Source organism: Macaca mulatta, chromosome 2 (genome assembly GCF_049350105.2).
Source record: "Macaca mulatta isolate MMU2019108-1 chromosome 2, T2T-MMU8v2.0, whole genome shotgun sequence".
In the NCBI taxonomy this organism is placed as follows: Eukaryota; Metazoa; Chordata; class Mammalia; order Primates; family Cercopithecidae; genus Macaca; species Macaca mulatta.
The window spans coordinates 95,841,942-95,860,675 of NC_133407.1; the positions used below are offsets into that span (position 1 = coordinate 95,841,942).

Below are 18,734 nucleotides of genomic sequence, written 5' to 3' on the forward strand. Positions count from 1 at the left end.
CTGTCTCAAAAAAAAAAAAAAAAAAAAGGAATGATAAAAGTTACCTAAAGTCAGCTGTCCAGGTGCATTAATGGATAGAAGCAGTGGCATGGATAATTTAGAAGAGCTGTTTTATCCTACACTCTTCTGTGTGCTAGTTTGCAAGGTTGTAGACAGAGTGCTGGCCAGAATGGATTCTGGGGGCTGACCATATTAGCAAATTGTGTAGTCTTAAAGCCGTTTTATTTATAGGAAAGTTGATGTTTTTGACCTGGAAATATGTAAGACTGAAATAATGAGACAGTGTTTTTGAGCTCAGCTGTCTTTTGCTCAGCTCTTTACATGTCATATTAGAAATGTCCCACATCATATCAGTCCTTCTCACCATTCAGGTCCAGTATAAAATTGTGATTATTTTTACATAAAGACCTGTTTTTGTTTTGGATACCAGATGAGTTAAAGAAAAAGTGATATGTTAGCCAACAAATGGGAACATATTCAAAAGGTTTTGTGTGTCAGACCTGACTTAGAATAATTAGCATAGCAATTTTTTTTTTTTTTTTTTTTTTTTTTTGAGACGGAGTCTCGCGCTGTCGCCCAGGCTGGAGTGCAGTGGCCGGATCTCAGCTCACTGCAAGCTCCGCCTCCCGGGTTTACGCCATTCTCCTGCCTCAGCCTCCCGAGTAGCTGGGACTACAGGCGCTGCCACCTCGCCCAGCTATTTTTTGTATTTCTTAGTAGAGACGGGGTTTCACCATGTTAGCCAGGATGGTCTCGATCTCCTGACCTCGTGATCCGCCCATCTCGGCCTCCCAAAGTGCTGGGATTACAGGCTTGAGCCACCGCGCCCGGCCTTTTTTTTTTTTTTTTGTCAGTACTAACTCTGGCGAGAATCAGAACAGAATCTTCTCTCTCCTAGAGTTCCCTTGGTCTGAGTCTTTCCTTTAACATAGGTTGGTGCAAATGTAGTTGTGGTTTTTACTTTTGCACCAACCTAATAGATAACTTCTTATTGCTTCTGTTATAAAATGAGCGTAATTTGGGAAAGACGGTCAGGTGTATTTTATTTTTTCAGTTCTTTATATCAATGGGAGGTGACAGTGTTATGAGTAGTGTTTAAATAAGTGGAGAAATTTAAATTGACATTGAAATACACATTTTGGTTCTTTTTATAGGGCTTCTGCATGCCTAATGATTTTCTCAGTATAATATTAAAATGAATATGTATTCTTAGAGTGTACATTGAACAGTCTTTGGGAAGCATGGATGGTGTTGGGGTGAAGCTGCTGCCATATTTAGTTTTCAAAATAGAATTCATGAAGTGGATCATATGTATTTGGATTATTGAAAGTCAGTTTCATTAAAATATACCTAAAGGGGCCAGGCGTGGTGGCTCATGCTTATAATCCCAGCACTTTGGGAGGCTGAAGCAGGCGGATCACCTGAGGTCAGGAGTTCAAGACCAGCCTGGCCAACATGGCGAAACCCTGTCTCTAGTAAAAAAAAAAAAAAAAAAAAATTAGCCAGGTGTGGTGGCAGGTGCCTGTAGTCCCAGCTACTCAGGAGACTGAGGCAGGAGAATCACTTGAACCTGGGAGGCAGAGGTTGCAGTGAGCCAATACTGTGTCACTGCAATCCAGCCTGGGCAACAGAGTGAGACTCCATCTAAAAAAAAAAAAAAAGCTTTCTAAAGCTCCAACAGTCGGCTTGTGTAGTACAAATCACCTTCATTCGGGATCTTTGGTTTTAGGATTTAGCCTTTGTTAATTCTGCTTGTTTCTTTTTCTGTTGCTGGCAATAAAACTTTCTGGTTATGATGCATTATGCTTTGAATACCCTGCTGGATTGGATTTGTATGTGTATTTGCAGTGAAAGCTGGTCTGCCATTTTCCTCTGATGGTGACTTTTGACCACATTTCCATAGGTTTGGAGATACTGTGTTCTCAACATTGTTAGTTTTTAAATAGTTTGTTATTTTACTTTTAATTTCTTCTTTGAGTCATGAGTTATTAGAAGAGTGTCTTATTTTCCATATAATGGTGAGTTAATATAAATTTTTATTAAGATCAGAATGTGGCTGTAATATTTCTACATTTTGCAGTAATTGAGACTTTCTTCATATCTTATTATATGCTTTACATTTTATGAACTTTTTTTTTGAGATAGAGTCTCACTCTGTTGCCCAGGCTGGAGTGCAGTGGCGTGATCTTGGCTCACTGCAGCCTCCACCTCCTGGGTTCAAGCAGTTCTCCTGCCTCAGCCTCGCAAGTAGCTGGGATTATAGGTATCCACCACCATGCCCAGCTAATTTTTGTATTTTTAGTAGAGAGGGGGTTTTACCACATTGGCCAGGCTGGTTTCAAACTGCCTCCCTCGGACTCAAGTGATCCACCTGCCTCGGACTCCCAAAATGCTGGGATTACAGGCATGAGCCACTGCATCTGACCTTAATGAACTTTCATAGATATTTTTAAAAGATTTTTTTCTGTTGGGTTCAGAGTTGTGTGTATTTGTTAAATCTGGCTTGTTAACTACCAGATATATATCTGTATCATCTTTTTTGTTTGTAGTGTGTGTTTGTTTTTTTTGAGACAGGGTCTGGCTCTGTCACCCAGGCTGGAGGTGCAATGGCGTGATCTCAGCTTACTGCAGGCTCCATCTCCTGGGCTCAAGCAATCCTCCTACCTCAGCTGCCCAAGTAGCTGGGAGTACAGGCGCTTGCCACTACTCCTAACTAATTTTTGTATTGTTTGTAGAGACGGGGTTTCGCCGTGTTGCCCAGGCTGTTCTTGAACTCTTGAGCTCAAGTGAGTCACCTGCCTCAACTTCCCAAAGTGCTGGGTTTACAAGCGTGAGCCATCATGCCCGGCCTATCATCTATTTTTATATGTTGTCTTAATCTTTTAAATTTTATATAGAGATGTGTGATTTCTTAAACTTTCCTTTTTCTGTTTGTGTGTATGTATGTATTTTGATACTATATTGTTGGATGTATAGTTTAAGATGTATTTTTGTGATTGTGCCTTTAAATAATATCATCTTTATCATGTTTTTTTGCCTTGAATTGTTATTAATATTGCCTTGCCTACTGTCTTTTTGTTTGCATGTGTCTGTGTTTAATAACTTTGTACATTCTTTTAAACATTTAGCCAAAGGGCCTTTGAAGATGTAGCGATATCAACACATAGATTAATGATGAAAACTAATATAAGGTAGTAGTTATGTTCCCTGTGGGCATTTATATTTTGGCAGATATTTTAGTTAATCCTTCATTTATGGCCGGGCATGGTGGCTCACGCCTGTAATCCCAGCACTTTGGGAGGCTGGGGCGGGCGGATCACGAGGTCAGGAGATCAAGCCCATGCTGGCTAACACAGTGAAACCCCATCTCTACTAAAAATATGAAAAAATTAGCCAGGCATGGTGGCGAGTGCCTGTAGTCCCAACTACTCGGGAAGCTGAGGCAGGAGAATCGCTTGAACCTGGGAGGCGGAGGTTGCCATGAGCCGAGATCACGACATTGCGCTCCAGCCTGGGCAACAAGAGCGAAACTCCGTCTCAAAAAAAAATAAAAAATTAAAAAGGTTAGATGGAGCATCAGTAATCCAAAAATCTGAATCTTAAATCTCCAAAATCTGAAACTTCTTAAGCACCAACATGATGCCACAATGGAAAATTTCACACCTGACCTTGTGACTGGTCACAGTTAAAACATACTCAAAACTTTGTGTTATGTTTTGAATTATGTAAAATGTTGTATAAAATTACCTTCAGGCTCTGTGTATCCACCTGTGTATCCACCTCTGTGTATTTATGAAGCATAAATGAATTTCATGTTCAGATTTGGGTTCCTTCCCAAAGATATCTTATTATGTATATGCAAATATTCCAAAATCCAAAACAGTATGAAATCTGAAACAGTTCTGGTCCCAGGCATTTGGGTAAGGAATACCCAACCTGAATAAAATATTTCTATCACTCCAGAAAAAGCCTTCATTCCTCTTTCCAGTCAGTCCCCAACACCACACCCCCAACTATGGTTCTCATTTCTTTCACTATAGTTTAATTTGTCTGTTTTAGAACTTAAGTGGGATAATTTAGCTTGTACTCTTGTGTTTGCCTTCTTTGGCTTGCCATAATGATTTTGAGGTTCATTTCTGTTGTTGCCTGCATCAAGAGTTCATTGAGTATACCATGATTTGTTTGTCCATTCTTCTGGTTTGGATTTTTGAGACATTTTTGAAATGTCTCATTGGCTAATGGAAAATGGATTGTAGAGTCTTATTCAGATGTTAATAAAGGAACACTGGTTGTCTTGTTTACAAAGGAGAATATATTTTAAGACTGTAGAAAGGACAGGGCCGGGAACTATAAAATCATTATCAGCATCTTAGGAATGCCCGTCTGTATGGAAGCAGATGGAAAATGATCGTACGATTCCCCTTCCCCACTTTTTTTTTTTTTTTTTTTTGGAGACGAAATCTCACTTTGTTACCCAGGTTGGAGTGCAGTGGTACAATTTCGGATTACTGCAGCCTCTGCCTCCTGGGTTCAAGCAGTTCTCCTGCCCTGAGTGACTGGGATTGCAGGCACATGCCACCATGCCCAGCTAATTTTTTTATGTTTTTAGTAGAGACAGGGTTTCACCATGTTGGTCAGGCTGGTTTTGAACTCCTGACCTCGTGATCCGCCCATCTCAGCCTCCAAAAGTGCTGAGATTACAGGCGTGAGCCACCGCGCCCAGCCTCCCCTCCCCACCTTTAAACCAGATGGGAAAAGTCTTGAGTGAGAGCCCAAAGTTCAGTGGTTCTGATATTCAAATGATGTGAGGCACATAGAATTATTGGAAAGTTACCTCATATAATATACAGCAAATCTTTCAAGTGTCTAATTTATCGTATTTTACTCCTTTCTCAAGAATTGGCTGCTTTTTTTTTTTTTTTTTTTTTTTTTAATGAGATGGAGTCTTGCTTTGTCACCAGGCTGGAGTGCAGTGGCATGATCTCGGCTCACTGCAACCTCTGCCTACTGGGTTCAAGCAATTCTCCTGACTCAGCCTCCCGAGTAGCTGGGACTACAGGCACATGCCACCATGTCCAGCAAATCTTTGTATTTTTAGTAGAGACAGGATTTCACCATGTTGTTGGCCACATCTTAAATGATGTGTTTGCAAAACAGAAGGGTAGAGTTCTAGGACTGGCTTCTAGGGTTCTACATCTTCCCTGACTTGAGAGCTAAGACCTCGAGTTTCCAGTCACTACCTTAACATCATCTTTATGGTTTTTATCATACAATTTTCTTTTCAAAATTATTTTTCTCTTGGGGTTTTTTAAAAAGTATAAAACATTAAATATTTTGTGTGGGGCCAGGGGTGGTGGCTTACAAATCTCAGCACTTTGGAAGGCCAAGGCCAGAGGATCTCTTGAGGCTAGGAGTTCAAGACCACCCTGGGCAACATAGTGAGACCCCCATCTCTTCAAAAAAAGATTAGTAAGTATGGGCACACACCTGTAGTCCCAGCTACTTGAGAGGCTGAGACAGGAAAATCACTTGAGCCCAGGAGTCCTAGGTTGCATTGAGCTATGCTTGTGCCACTGTACTCCAGTCTGGATGGCAGAGTGAGACTCTGTCTCTAAAAAAATTTTTTTTGGCTGGGTGTGGTGGCTCACACCTGTAATCCCAGCACGTTGGGAAGCCGAGGCGAGTGGATCACAAGGTCAGAGGTTCGAGACCAACCTGGCTAACATAGTGAAACCTCGTCTCTTCTAAAAATAAAAAAAAATTAGCCGAGAGTGGTGACACACACCAGTAGTCCTAGCTACTCAGACACCTGAGGCAGGAGAATAGCTTGAAGTAAAGTTTAGGCCAGGCACAGTGGCTCATGCGCCTATAATCCCAGCACTTTGGGAGGCCGAGGCAGGCAGATCACCTGAGGTCAGGAGTTCGAGACCAGCCTGACCAACATGGAGATACCCCATCTCTACTAAAAATACAAAAAATTAGCTGGGCGTGGTGGCATGCACCTGTCATCCCAGCTACTCGGGAGGCTGAGGCAGGAGAATCACTTGAACCCAGGTGGGTGGAGGTTGCAGTGAGCCAAGATCGTGCCATTGCACTCCAGACTGGGCGACAGAAGTGAGGCTCTGTCTCAAAAAGAAAAAAAAAAGTTTGGTTTTCTTTTTGGTTTCTAACCTTTGTCAAAAACTCAGACTTGGTTATGTTATTTGAATGGATAAGATATGTTTTAATTGATAGCATTTACTTCTATAAAGCTTTGTTTTCTTGTGCTCTTTATGGAAACAATCATTTATGTTCTATATTTAAATTGACAGCATTTACTCTTTTTATGAGACAAAGCCTCTGCCTCCCAGGCTGGTGTACAGTGGCGTGATCTCGGCTCACTGCAACCTCTGCCTCCTTGCAGGTTCAGGTGATTCTTGTGCCTCAGCCTCCAGAGTAGCTGGGGCTATAGGCATGCACTACCACAGCCGGCTAATTTTTGTGTTTTTAGTAGAGACGGGATTTCACCATGTTGGCCAGGTGGGTTTCAAACTCCTAACCTCAAGTGATCCACCCGTTTCCTCCCAAAGTGCTGAGATTGCAGGCCTGAGCATCAGCATCTTGCCCACATTTACTTTTTGTAATGAGGCTTTGATGAGATAAAAAGTTTAAATTGGAGAAGTGGATGACGGTAGTCTTATTTTAGTCCCAGCATTACATTTATTTCCTTGTTCAGTTTTTGTCTCAGAGTATAGAGAAAATTCTTTCTCACAGTCAAATTGTATATGGTAACAGATTTTTTTCCAAACAGTTCATAGTACCATCTCAGTATTTTCAGTTTCAGCTGATTCAGAACCTAAAGAGGATTAGCTGGACATTTTGTTTCAAAGTTGAATTGACCATATCTAACAACTGCTCATGTTTCCTTTTCATAAAATCTGCAAGTCAGACGAGAAGAGTCCAGAAGGCAATATTATCATTGGTCATTTGTTACACATTCCGTTCACTTATGTTTTAGATCAGCATGAGAGCATGCCTCAGCAGATGTGCCTAGTCTTAGCTAGCTAGTATTTACTTGCATGTGACATGTACACATTACACAGTGTTGTTCTTGTGTGACAGAGCAGACCTGGATTATTTTGAAATGCCCAGTACAGAGCTAAATCCTCTTAAACGTGTTTATGAGAAGCTCAGATATATGCCCACATGTGACAAGAAAAGCTTTATTCTAAAGGCTGCATGAAAAATGAATTATCTTGGCAGCACAAATGAACTCATTGTTGGTTTCTTCCTTTCTGTCCACCCCCCCCCCCCAAATTCCTCTCTTTTCTCTTCCTCATCTTCCAGTTTTACAGCAAAAGTCAAAGAGAGGTTTTGTTTTGTTTTGTTTTGTTTTTTAAGTCCCTTAAGTGAGGATAAAATAAAAATAACCTCAAGGATCCCCAGCCATTTTAGTGGGAGCCACCATTATTCTTGAGATTACTTGGGAGGTGGGATAAGAATATACAGACTATGAAGTCTGTAAAATGGATAAGTGAAGATGATGCTGGTCTGGGACTCATATTTGTAGATAATCTCATAAGACTCTTGGCAAACTGTGGAAGACAGGTGCCCACTGAGGAAATAGGATGGTGCAAGGATGAGTTTAGGTATCTACTGGGCTATATCCAGCTCTGATTCTAGGTTTATGTGTAATTAAGTGTTTTTAGATTCCTATCTGTAGTAAGGAAGAATAAATTAAGTTTATTTAATTTTTTAAGGTTGTCTTCTTTATGTAACAGCCCAAGATTTTCTGAGGCTGTCTAAAATTAATTGCAGACCAAATGGAGAAGGCTGAAGAAACAAGAATACCTTACTTTTACTTTTTAAAAGCTTTAAACATAGAACATAGTAGTTGGGTTCTGGGTCTGTCCAAAAATATTCATTTATATTCTGAATTATAGCAGGTAACAGATGAATATGAACAAACATTAAATGGCTTGATTCAAGATGTTTATAAATGCTGGGGGGTTTTAGACTATTTTTAGGGTTAATGATATTACACCATATAACAGCTGTAGGAAAAGTTTTCTCTCAGATGTGGGACTTCCATGTGTAACATTACATAGTGAGCCACTCTCCTAGCTGAATCAAGTGAGTCTGTTTCTGAGATGGGTGAAAGAACTGGACTAAGGGCTGAGGGACTTTTAAATTGTGTGTGTATGTGTTTTTTGTTGTTGTTTTTGTTGTTGTTGTTTTGAGGTGGAGTCTTGCTTTGTCACCCATACTGGAATGCAATGGCATGATCTCGGCTCACTGCAGCCTCTGCCTCCTGGGTTCAAACGATTCTCATGCCTCAGCCTCCTGCGTAGCTGGGATTACCAGCACGAGCCACCATGTCCGTCTGTTTTTGTTTTTGTATTTTTAGTAGAGACGAGGTTTCACCATGTTGGCCAGCTTGGTCTCGAACTCCTGACCTACAGTGATCCACCTGCCTGAGCCTCCTAGAGTGCTGGGATTACAGGCATGAGTTACCGCACCCAGCCTAATTTTATTTTAAAACATGCTGTTACCTCAGTAATTCTGCCTTTGGCTAGGTAATCTACCTTAGTGGTAGAGCAGAGGTTTGGAAATCAGAGAGCTATTCTGGTCTCTTTCATAGATTAACACTGTAAGGGAAGATCTAACTACCCTGAACCTGTTTCCTTATCGTAATCAATAGGTCCAGGCTGCGAAGAAAGGGAGCCATCAGCCACAAGTAGTTATTGAGCCTTAGGATTATGGCTAATACTAATATAATTTTTTTTTGAGAGAGAGAGTTTCAGTCTTATTGCCCAGGCCGGAGTGCAGTGGCGTGATCTCAGCTCACTGCACCCTATGCCTCCCCGGTTCAAGCGATTCTCCTGCCTCAGCCTGCTGAGTAGCTGGGATTACAGGAGCCCGCCACCACATCCAGCAAATTTTTGTATTTTTAGTAGAGATAGGGTTTCACCATGTTGGCCAGGTTGGTCTGGAACTCCTGACCTAAATGATCTGCCTGCCTCAGCTTCCTAACATGCTGGGATTACAGGCGTGAGCCACCATGCCTGGTCATTAATACAAATTAAGATGTCCTGTAGGTGTAAAATACACACCAGATTTTAACAACTTGGTAAAAATATAAGAACGTAAAATCTCATTGCTGATTTATTTATATCAATTATATTGTTGGGATGATAATATTTTGGATGTATCAGTTAGGTAAAATGTATTGTTAAAATTAGTTTCACCCATTTCACTTTACTTTTTCAAATGTGGCTGCGGCTGGGTGCGGTGGCTCACACCTGTAATCCCAGAACTTTGGGAGGCCAAGGCAGGCGGATCATGAGGTCAGGAGTTTGAGACTAGCCTGGCCAGCAAGGTGAAACCTTTTCTGTACAGAAATTACAAAAATTAGCTGGGTGTGGTGGTGCATGCCTGTAATCTTAGCTACTCAGGAGGCTGAGGCAGGATAATTGCTTGAACCCGGTAGGCAGAGGTTGCTGTGAGTGAGATTGCACCATTGCACTTCAGCCTGGGCAATAGAGTGAGACTACGTCTCAAATCAATCAATCATTCAGTCAGTCAGTCAGAAATCTGGCTGCTAGAAAATTTAAATTCTGTATATGGCTCATGTTATATTTTTATTGGACAGCACTGGTCTGGATGATATTTCTGAAACTGACTCATGAAATATGTATCAGTGCTTAATGAAGCATTTTGCAAGAGGAGCACTATCCAGTAAACTTGTGCAGTGATGTGAATGTTTTGTATCTACACTGAACAATGTAGTTGCTACTAGCCACGGTGACTCTCGAGCACTTATTTTTTTGAGATGGAGTCTTGCTCTGTTGCCCAGACTGGACTGCAGTGGCGCAATCTCGGCTCACTGCAACTGCTGCCTCCGGGGTTCGAGCAGTCTCCTGCCTCAGCTCCCGAGTAGCTGGAACTACAGGCGCCCACCACTACGCCTGGCTAATTTTTATAGTTTTAGTAGAGGCGGGGTTTCACCATATTGGCCAGGCAGGTCTCGAACTCCTGTCATCGTGATCCACCCACTTCTGCTTCTCAAAGTGCTGAGATTACAGGCATGAGCCACCACGCCTGGCCCAGAATTTTAAATTTTTTAAAATTTTAATTTAAATAGCCCCATAAGGCTAGTGGCTAATGTACTGGGACAATGAAGGTCTAGAGGATTTATGGGATTTTTTTTTTTTAAAATGAGATTGTTTTATTCAAAGACTTGTATACCTAGGACTTGTTTACCATATTGCAGACTTGTTAATTAGTTTAATATAAGTCTATAGATTTGTGTTTATTTTAATAATGATCAGTAATAATGACACTTGCTAAGTACCAGAGAAAGGATTTGTGTAATCAGTTATTTATTGAGCCTTTAACTGTGTTGCTTATGTCTTCTAATATGCTAAATGCTTAGTGAATTCTAAGACACTGTGTGGGCTAACCATGTTTTCATCGAAGTCTGGTTCCTTTTTTTTCTTTATGAGGGCTCTTCTGTGAAAGCCAGGCTCCTTTTGAAAAGTCTAAACAATGTGCTACTTTGTTCAAGGATTTTCTCTTGAAGGGGAAACCGATGCTTGTTAACAGATGATTATGATTTTTTTTTTTGGTGGAAACTTTTAAAATTATGCTTTTGGTCTTAAAAGAAATATGTATATGCGTGTATATACACATACACACAGAGTTGCAAGTACCAGTATTATGTAATATTTATTTATTTATTTTGTATATACACAAACATTCGTAAGTACTGGTATACAGTATTACTTATTAACAACCCAACTATTTAACTTAATAATTAAAAATTATTAATTTATTATTGCTTCACAGTGAAGAACCGAATGTCATCATGTCTGGAATCAAGCGAACCATCAAAGAAACCGACCCTGATTACGAGGATGTATCTGTGGCCCTTCCAAACAAACGGCATAAAGCAATTGAGAATTCAGGTAGAAATTAACCTGCCTTAGGAAATTATTTCTTTATTGACATATGCCTCTGCTAGCAGACTTATAGGAACTAGAATGAAATGAATTTCCACTGTTGTGTGTAATTTGAAGGGGTTTATGAGAGAGATTAGCTAAGGGGTCTGTTTAATAGTAATACACCATGTGTGCCATAAAAAGTGGAAGAAGATCTGGCAGGAACATGATCAAGTAGACAGTGAAAGCGAGACAAGCTGTTAGTTTTAGCGATCATTGTATGTTAGGTGTAATCATAAAGTCTATGATAGGTATAAAGGTGTGCTATAATTGTGAGATGGTCATAGGTGGTACATGGTTTTTAATTTTAGTAGGCAACATTTTAATGTGTATAGAAAAAACTGATTCATCAGACTTGTAGTTTCATAGCTACAAGGATAAAGCTAAAATTATTTTTAAATGCTTAATTGTGTTAATTAAATGTGTCATATGGTTCTCAGGTGTGGCAGGTATCTTGAAGGCATATGAATGGTGGAAGATTAGGAAACATCTATCCAGTTCAACCCCTGTACTTAGCTGACAGTGGGTAAATTAAGATTCAGAGACATCAGATTACTTACCTAACATCATATAAGTAGTTGAAGAGCAAATCATCAACCGGGTGTCTGTTGTTCCTCAGAATGTCTTTAAGCAAGCTAAAAAATACTGCTAAATTTACATTTTTAAAACAGATTATTACCGAACTTCATTAATGTTTATTTAAGTAATCTACCTAAGTTAATACTTTTATCAGGGTAAAGAAGGCGTCAAAAAGTTATAGCTCAGATGTTGCAGTTCCACATAGGATCTGTAGAGTGGAAGTGGTGAAGAAAATTCCTATTTCTGTAAGAGCAGTGAAGTCCTACATATTCCCAAAAGGTCTATCTAGAAGGAAAATTGTTAAATCCAATCCCAAATAATGAAAACATTTCCCTGCAATTTCCCCCCCTCATTCAGCTGTAATTTTAGGGGAAATACCATTTCCTTTCAGTAACAAGCCAAATAAATGTCAAAGTATTATGTAACTGAATTCATTACCCAAGAGCTTCACATGGCATAACTTTTTAAAATAAAAACAAGAATAGGGAAAAGTGATTGTTTTAATAACATCGTAATTTCAGTTTAAATTGAATGTAAGTTCCAAAATACCCCCATTCAAGCAGGGGCAGTTTTTTGTCTGCTACTGAGTGACAATATGCTATTCTTTTTCTTGGTGTCTAATGCTCACCTTTTTTCCCACCAGAATTTTTCTCAAAGTAGATTTGGTAGGATGCCTCTCTTTGCATATGTTATTTTGTTTTGTTTATGTCTTTTTTTTTTGCTGTATCACCCAGGCTGGAGTGCAGTGGCGTGATCTGGGCTCACTGCAACCTCTACCTCCCAAGTTCAAGCGATTGTCCTGCCTCAGCCTCCCGAGTAGCTGGGCTTACAGGTGCACAGCACCACACCCGGATAATTTTTGTATTTTTGGTAGAGACTGGGTTTCACCATGTTGTCCAGGCTGGTCTCAAACTCCTGACCTCAGGTGATCCACCCATCTGGCACTCCCGGAATATTGGGATTACAGGTGCGAGCCACCATGCCCGGTCCCCAGTATTGTATTTTATAGCTATTTCCCTCCCCCCAGGATCCAGTCCAGGTCATACAGGGCATTTAATTGTCATATCTCTTTAGTCTCTCCCAGTCTCCTCAACCCTTTCCTTGTCTTTAATATTTAAATAGCATAGGCCAATAATTTTTATAGAATGTCTTTCAGTTTGAGTTTGTCTAATCTTTCCTTGTGAGTAGATTCAGCATTTTTGGCAGGAATACCACAGAATGATGTGCTCTTTTTAGGGCATAATACCAGAAAGTACACGAGATCACTTTATACCAATATTAGTGGTTTCAGTTTTTCATCACTTGGTTAAGGTGATGTCCACTAGGTTTCTCCACTTTAGAGTTACTATTTCTTGGATTTCTTTTGTTGCTTGCTGATGTAAAGGCAGTCACTGATTAATTAGGCCTTGGATGTATTTTATGTTCTTTGTACAGCTCGAGATGCTGCTGTGCAGAAGATTGAGACTATTATCAAGGAACAGTTTGCTCTTGAAATGAAGAATAAGGAACATGAAATTGAAGTCATTGACCAGGTATAATGATGATAAATTGAAAAAAAACACCAAAGCTATTTTGAAAAAAATTTATACATGATTGAAAAATAATCTGTTGAGATGGAGTCATAGTTTGCTTTATCCTCTTTGCTTTTTTTAAATGGCTTTCTTGTTTTGGGGAGAGAAAAATGCTATTTTTTAAATAATGCAATTGCAGAAAGGATTGAAAAAATATTACCTGGAATTCCATTCAAAAAGATAATCTTCTGATAGCACAGCAGGGTGACTACAGTCAACAATAACTTATTGTACATTTAAAAATAATTAAAAGAGTAAAATTGGATTGTTTGTAACACAAAGGATAAATGCTTGAGGTAATGAGTATCCCATTTACCTCGATGTGATTATTTATCATATGCCTCTATCAAAATATCTCACATATCCCATAAACATGTACACTGCGTCCCCACAACAATTAAAAATAAAGTTTTTGAAAAAAAGATAATCCCTCTTTGCTCTTGTGCTCACGTCTTTGTGGATTTTTTTCAGTGAATATACACATATAAATGTACATATTCATTGCAACACTTGTCTTTCTTTTAAATCTTTGCGAATCTGATGGATGGAAAAGGTCACTTTTATTTGTTTTTCTTTTGATTGTTAGAGAAGTTGAGAAGTTGAGCTTTTTTCTTCAGTCATTCACATTTCTTATTTTGTGAATTGTTTGTACATCTCTTTTGTAATTGCCATTTTTTAAAGTAATGAGTTAACATTTGTTTTTAGCGACTGATCGAAGCAAGAAGGATGATGGATAAACTGCGTGCCTGCATTGTAGCAAACTACTATGCTTCTGCAGGTCTTCTAAAAGTTTCTGAGGTAAGCATTCCTCTTTCCAGCCACTCATATTTGTTGTCTGAGGGGAAGTTATGTCGATATGGAATCCCTTGCATCTGAAACATTTCTTTTTGTTTGTTTGTTTGTTTTTTTTTTTTTTTTGAGATGAGTCTTGCTGTGTCACCCTGGCTGGAGTGCAGTGGTGTGATTTTGGCTCACTGCAACCTCTGCCTCCTGGGTTCAGGCAATTCTCCTGCCTCAGCCTCCCGAGTAGCTGGGATTACAGGTGTGTGCTACCATGCCTAGCTCATTTTTGTATTTTTAGTAGAGATGAGGTTTCGCCATATTGACCAGGCTATTTTTGAACTCCTGACCTCAGGTGATCCACGCACCTCAGCCTCCCAGAGTGCTGGGATTACAAGCACGAACCATCGTGCCTGACCTGAAACATTTGTTACATTGACCTTCAGAATCCAAGAAGCCTAGCCTACTTCCTGGGAATATGCATAGACTATACATAGACTTATCAATCATTGTGTTCAGCCGTAGTCCTTCGTCATGACTTTCCACATTGTCAGTAATCCTAAGTAATATTTTTTCCATTTTTTTTTTATTTGTTTGTTTTTTTGAGACGGAGTTTCGTTCTTGTTGCCCAGGCTAGAGTGCAATGGCATGATGTTGGCTCATCGCAACCTCCACCTCCCAGGTTCAAGTGATTCTCCTGCCTCAGCCTCCCGAGTAGCTGGCATTACAGGCATGCTCCACCATACCTGGCTAATTTTTTTGTACTTTAGTAGAGACGGGTTTCTCCTTGTTGGTCAGGCTGGTCTCAAACTGCTGACTTCACGTGATCCGCCTGCCTCGGCCTCCCAGAGTGCTGGGATCACAGGCGTGAGCCACTGCGCCTGGCCTTTACTTTTTACTTAATTCTTCTCTTCCTAATTGTTAGTATTGAGACCTTGTTGCAACTGGCCCTAGTGCCTCCTCACTTGATTGTGGTCCACTTTGGAGTAATTTATAAGTGGATTGAATTTTCTTTGACCTTTTAGTCTAGTGAATGGCAATGGCAATTTTTAGTTTCAGATTTACCTTGTTTAATGAGCCCTGAGTTCTACTTTTTCTTTTCTTTTTTTTTTTTTTTAAAGAGATAGGGGTATCGCTCTGTTGCTAGGCTGGAGTGCAGTGGCTGTTCGCAAGCACGATCATAGCTTCACTGCAGCCTCCAACTTCTGGGCTCAAGCAGTCCTCCTGCCTCAGCCTCCTGAGTAGCTAGTACTGCAGCTTTGTTTCTCTAGTTTTTTAAGATTTAAAATGGTCCTCCTACCTTTTTACGTCCATGATACTGACTTTTCGAAGAGGCCAGGCCATTTATGAATATCTCAGATTTTGGATTTATTATTTCCTTGGATTACTTTTTCATCCTCTCTATTTTCTTGTAAACTGGAAGTCAGGTCTAAAGGCTTGGTTATTAATAGATTTGGGTTAAATATTTCTGGCAAGAATACTTCATAGTGATGCTGTGTACTCGATATTCTAGCATAGGCACCTAGTTCCAGGTTGTCCTGCTGGTGATACTAAGTTTGACCACTTGGTTAATGTGATCACCACTAGATAATTCCAATTGTAAAGGAATGTTTTTTTCCAGTTTAGTTTTTGACATGTAAATGAAAAGTATCTGCTCCTTTATCCTAGTAATCTGTCTGAATTCAGGCATAGGGGTTAGGATTGACCTGAAATAGGAGTATGTCTTCCTATTTGATATTTTGATAATTTCAGCATAACTTTCATTTGTTTTTTTTTTTTTCTCTTTTTACTTTCTTTTTCCTAAGTGTTTTCAGCTAGAATTAGTCTCCACTGAATCACCTCTGGAGCAGTGCTGGCTCCCTGGGAACCAGGGAAGGGCTGGAGGCTAACAGTAAATGGTGCTTGTCCTGTTCAGGCCTTCATGTTACCCTTGGTGCTCTAGGGGCACCTGGTATTCGTGCTGTTCCTGATGCTGTCTTGTAGAAACTAAAGCATTGTTTGAGTTGAATTGTAAACGGTAGACAGGTGCTTTTAGTGTAGCACAGTTTCCAAGATGCATGTTAGAATCGTATTCATTTTCCTAGGGCTACCATAACAAATTACCTACCATAAGCTTCGTGATGTAAAAGGACGGGTATATTATCTCACTATTCTGAAGTCTAGAAGTCCGAAATCAAGGTGTCAACAGGGCAGTGCTCCCTCCGAAGGCTCCGGGGAAGAATCTTTCCTTGCCTCTTCCTAGCTTCTGAAGGTTGCTGCCAATGCTTAGTATTTCCCTGCTGTAATTTCTGCCTCTGTCATGATGTGGCTGTTTTCCCTCTGTGTGTCTTCTCTGCGTGTCTCTGTCCAAGTTTCCCTCTTATAAGCGAGGAGGACTTCACTGACTTCACCTTAACTTGATTACATGAGCAACGATTCTGTCTTTGAATTGTTAGCATTTCTGATCTGTGCTATTTGATAGTCTAGAAATACGCTGATTTTATCCTCTTATGTTCTGATTAGGATTTATTCAAAGATATTTAGGTATGCTTTTGTCTCGTGATCGACCATTTAATTATTTTTAGTTTTCAGTGGCAAAACATATTTATAGCTCTGAAGAACCTTTATAATTGAAATTCAAGAACTTTGTTGCTTTGAAACACTAGCTTCTGCTTCCTTTTTTCTCACTGAAACCATTAGTTTAATAACACAGTTTTTAAAAGCTAGACTTCCTAGGAACATGACTATAGTGTTATCACATTGTAACAGAATACACTTTATTTTGTATTCAAGTAACTAAGACACAGAAAAATTCCATAGATGTCTGTACTGAACTGAAGGCAAACTTTATACATCAGTATCAGTCATTCAAAAATATTCTCTAATACATTTTACTCCTGTGTGGGGACCATTTTATATATACAGCTTTTTATTTTTATATTTCTTTCAGGGATATTTTATTTAGAGCAGTTGATATGTTTGTGTAAAGCAATGTGAGACTTTTAAAGTCAGATTTTATTTTCTATGTTAATATGTATTATTTCTTATTTACCTCCGGAAGAACCTACATCTCTAGCTGTTAGTGTTAGAAGCTTTACATAATTATTATCATTCTAATTTTTGTTTTGTTGGTTTAGGCCGTGTTAAGGGGTTGGGATATCATTTTATGAATGTGGGAGATTTTGAAAGGTTTTAAGCATGATCCTGTAATAGATAAGGTTTTGGAGACATCAGATTTTTGCCTGCTTTTGATGGATTTGATTAAAAATTTATTTGCTTGCTTTCATTTTTTTGTAGGGATCAAAGACATGTGATACAATGGTTTTTAATCATCCTGCTATCAAGAAATTTTTGGAATCACCATCTAGGTCATCATCTCCTGCCAATCAGAGAGCAGAAACACCATCAGCCAATCATTCAGAAAGTGATTCTTTATCTCAGCACAATGACTTCTTATCTGACAAAGATAATAACAGCAATATGGATATAGAGGAGAGACTCTCAAACAACATGGAGCAGAGACCAAGCCGAAATACTGGAAGAGTATGTAGTTGGGTGGATGTGGGAGGGAGCCACAGGAGAAGGGAACTAGTATTTACTAAAATACGTGCTTGTTATCTCACTGAACTGTCACAGGAATCTTAGGAAATAGGTTTGTTTTCCTTTTATAATGGGGATACCAAATCTTGATGAGGTTTTATTTGCTTAAAAGTGTCAGAACTGAGAATTAAACCTAAGTGTTTCTCTTTTTTTCTGAGACGGAGTCTTGCTTTATCACCCAGGCTGGAGTGCAGTGGCGCAGTCTCAGCTCACTGCCACCTCTGCCTCCCAGGTTCAAGCGATTTTCCTGTCTCAGCCTCCCAAGTAGTTGGGATTACAGACATGTGCTACCATGCCTGGCTAATTTTTTGTATTTTTAGTAGATACAGGGTTTCACCGTGTTGGCCAGACTGATCTCGATCTCCTGACCCTGTGATCCGCCTGCCTCGGCTTTCCAAAGTGCTGAGATTACAGGCATGAGTTACCGTGCCTGACTTAAACCTTAATGTTTCTGATTTTACAGCCTGGGGATTCTGTGCACAGCACAGCTCTTGGATGCTGTTTACATAGGTGTGAAAGAAATCTTCCAGCTTGGCAATTGTGCTCTTGCTCAAGGTCTTTCCACTCTGTCATGTTTATTCTCTCGAGAGCTGTCGTTCTTCAACAGTTTCCTGTGAGACTTTATATTCTAAGATGCTTTAGTAGATGGAGGAAGTTTGACAAACAAAGAGAATTGAAAAACATTGCTCTTTGATCCTGCCAGTTTGCAATTTGAGCTCCCATCTCAAGCTACTCTGAACTTCTTGATGAAATTTTTGGCTGTAGAGTCATTATTGGATTAGAGCAGTGATTTTTCTTAGCCAGGTGTTCTGTGATAGAGAAAATTTCCAAGTTACTTTCCACATACTTAGACATCAAGAATTTGATTTGTTTTTGATAAAAAAAAAAGTTTGCATTTATTTTTCTGATTATAAATTTGTATGTGTTCATTTTTCAAAATTGTTAAATACAGAAAAGTAAAAAAGAATAGAAAAGTTCATTCGTGAGGCTACCACCCCCAAAATCAGAACTCTTCACTATTTGGATTTACCTTACCAGAACTCTTCACTATTTGTATTATTCCTGAGCAAATATTACATGTGTTCTTCTGTTTTTTTTTTGTTTTTTTTTGTTTTTTGAGACGGAGTCTCGCTCTGTCACCCAGGCTGGAGTGCAGTGGCCAGATCTCAGCTCACTGCAAGCTCTGCCTCCCGGGTTTACGCCATTCTCCTGCCTCAGCCTCCCGAGTAGCTGGGACTACAGGCGC

General features: G+C 39.6%; 1 protein-coding gene across 14 annotated transcripts in view; it reads left to right on the plus strand.

Annotated features, from left to right (window-relative positions):
• Positions 1 to 18,734, plus strand: part of YEATS2 (YEATS domain containing 2) — a 111,057-nt gene that overhangs the window by 5,341 nt on the left and 86,982 nt on the right. For all 14 annotated transcript variants that reach the window (XR_013413705.1, XM_077991791.1, XM_077991793.1 and 11 more), the window contains 4 exons: positions 10,828 to 10,946; positions 12,993 to 13,090; positions 13,835 to 13,927; positions 17,186 to 17,431. Coding sequence is in view for 13 of the 14 variants with exons in the window: in XM_077991791.1 (XP_077847917.1) it covers positions 10,847 to 10,946; positions 12,993 to 13,090; positions 13,835 to 13,927; positions 17,186 to 17,431 (537 nt within the window). In the remaining variant the exon portion in view is untranslated. The remainder of the gene's footprint in view (positions 1 to 10,827; positions 10,947 to 12,992; positions 13,091 to 13,834; positions 13,928 to 17,185; positions 17,432 to 18,734) is intronic.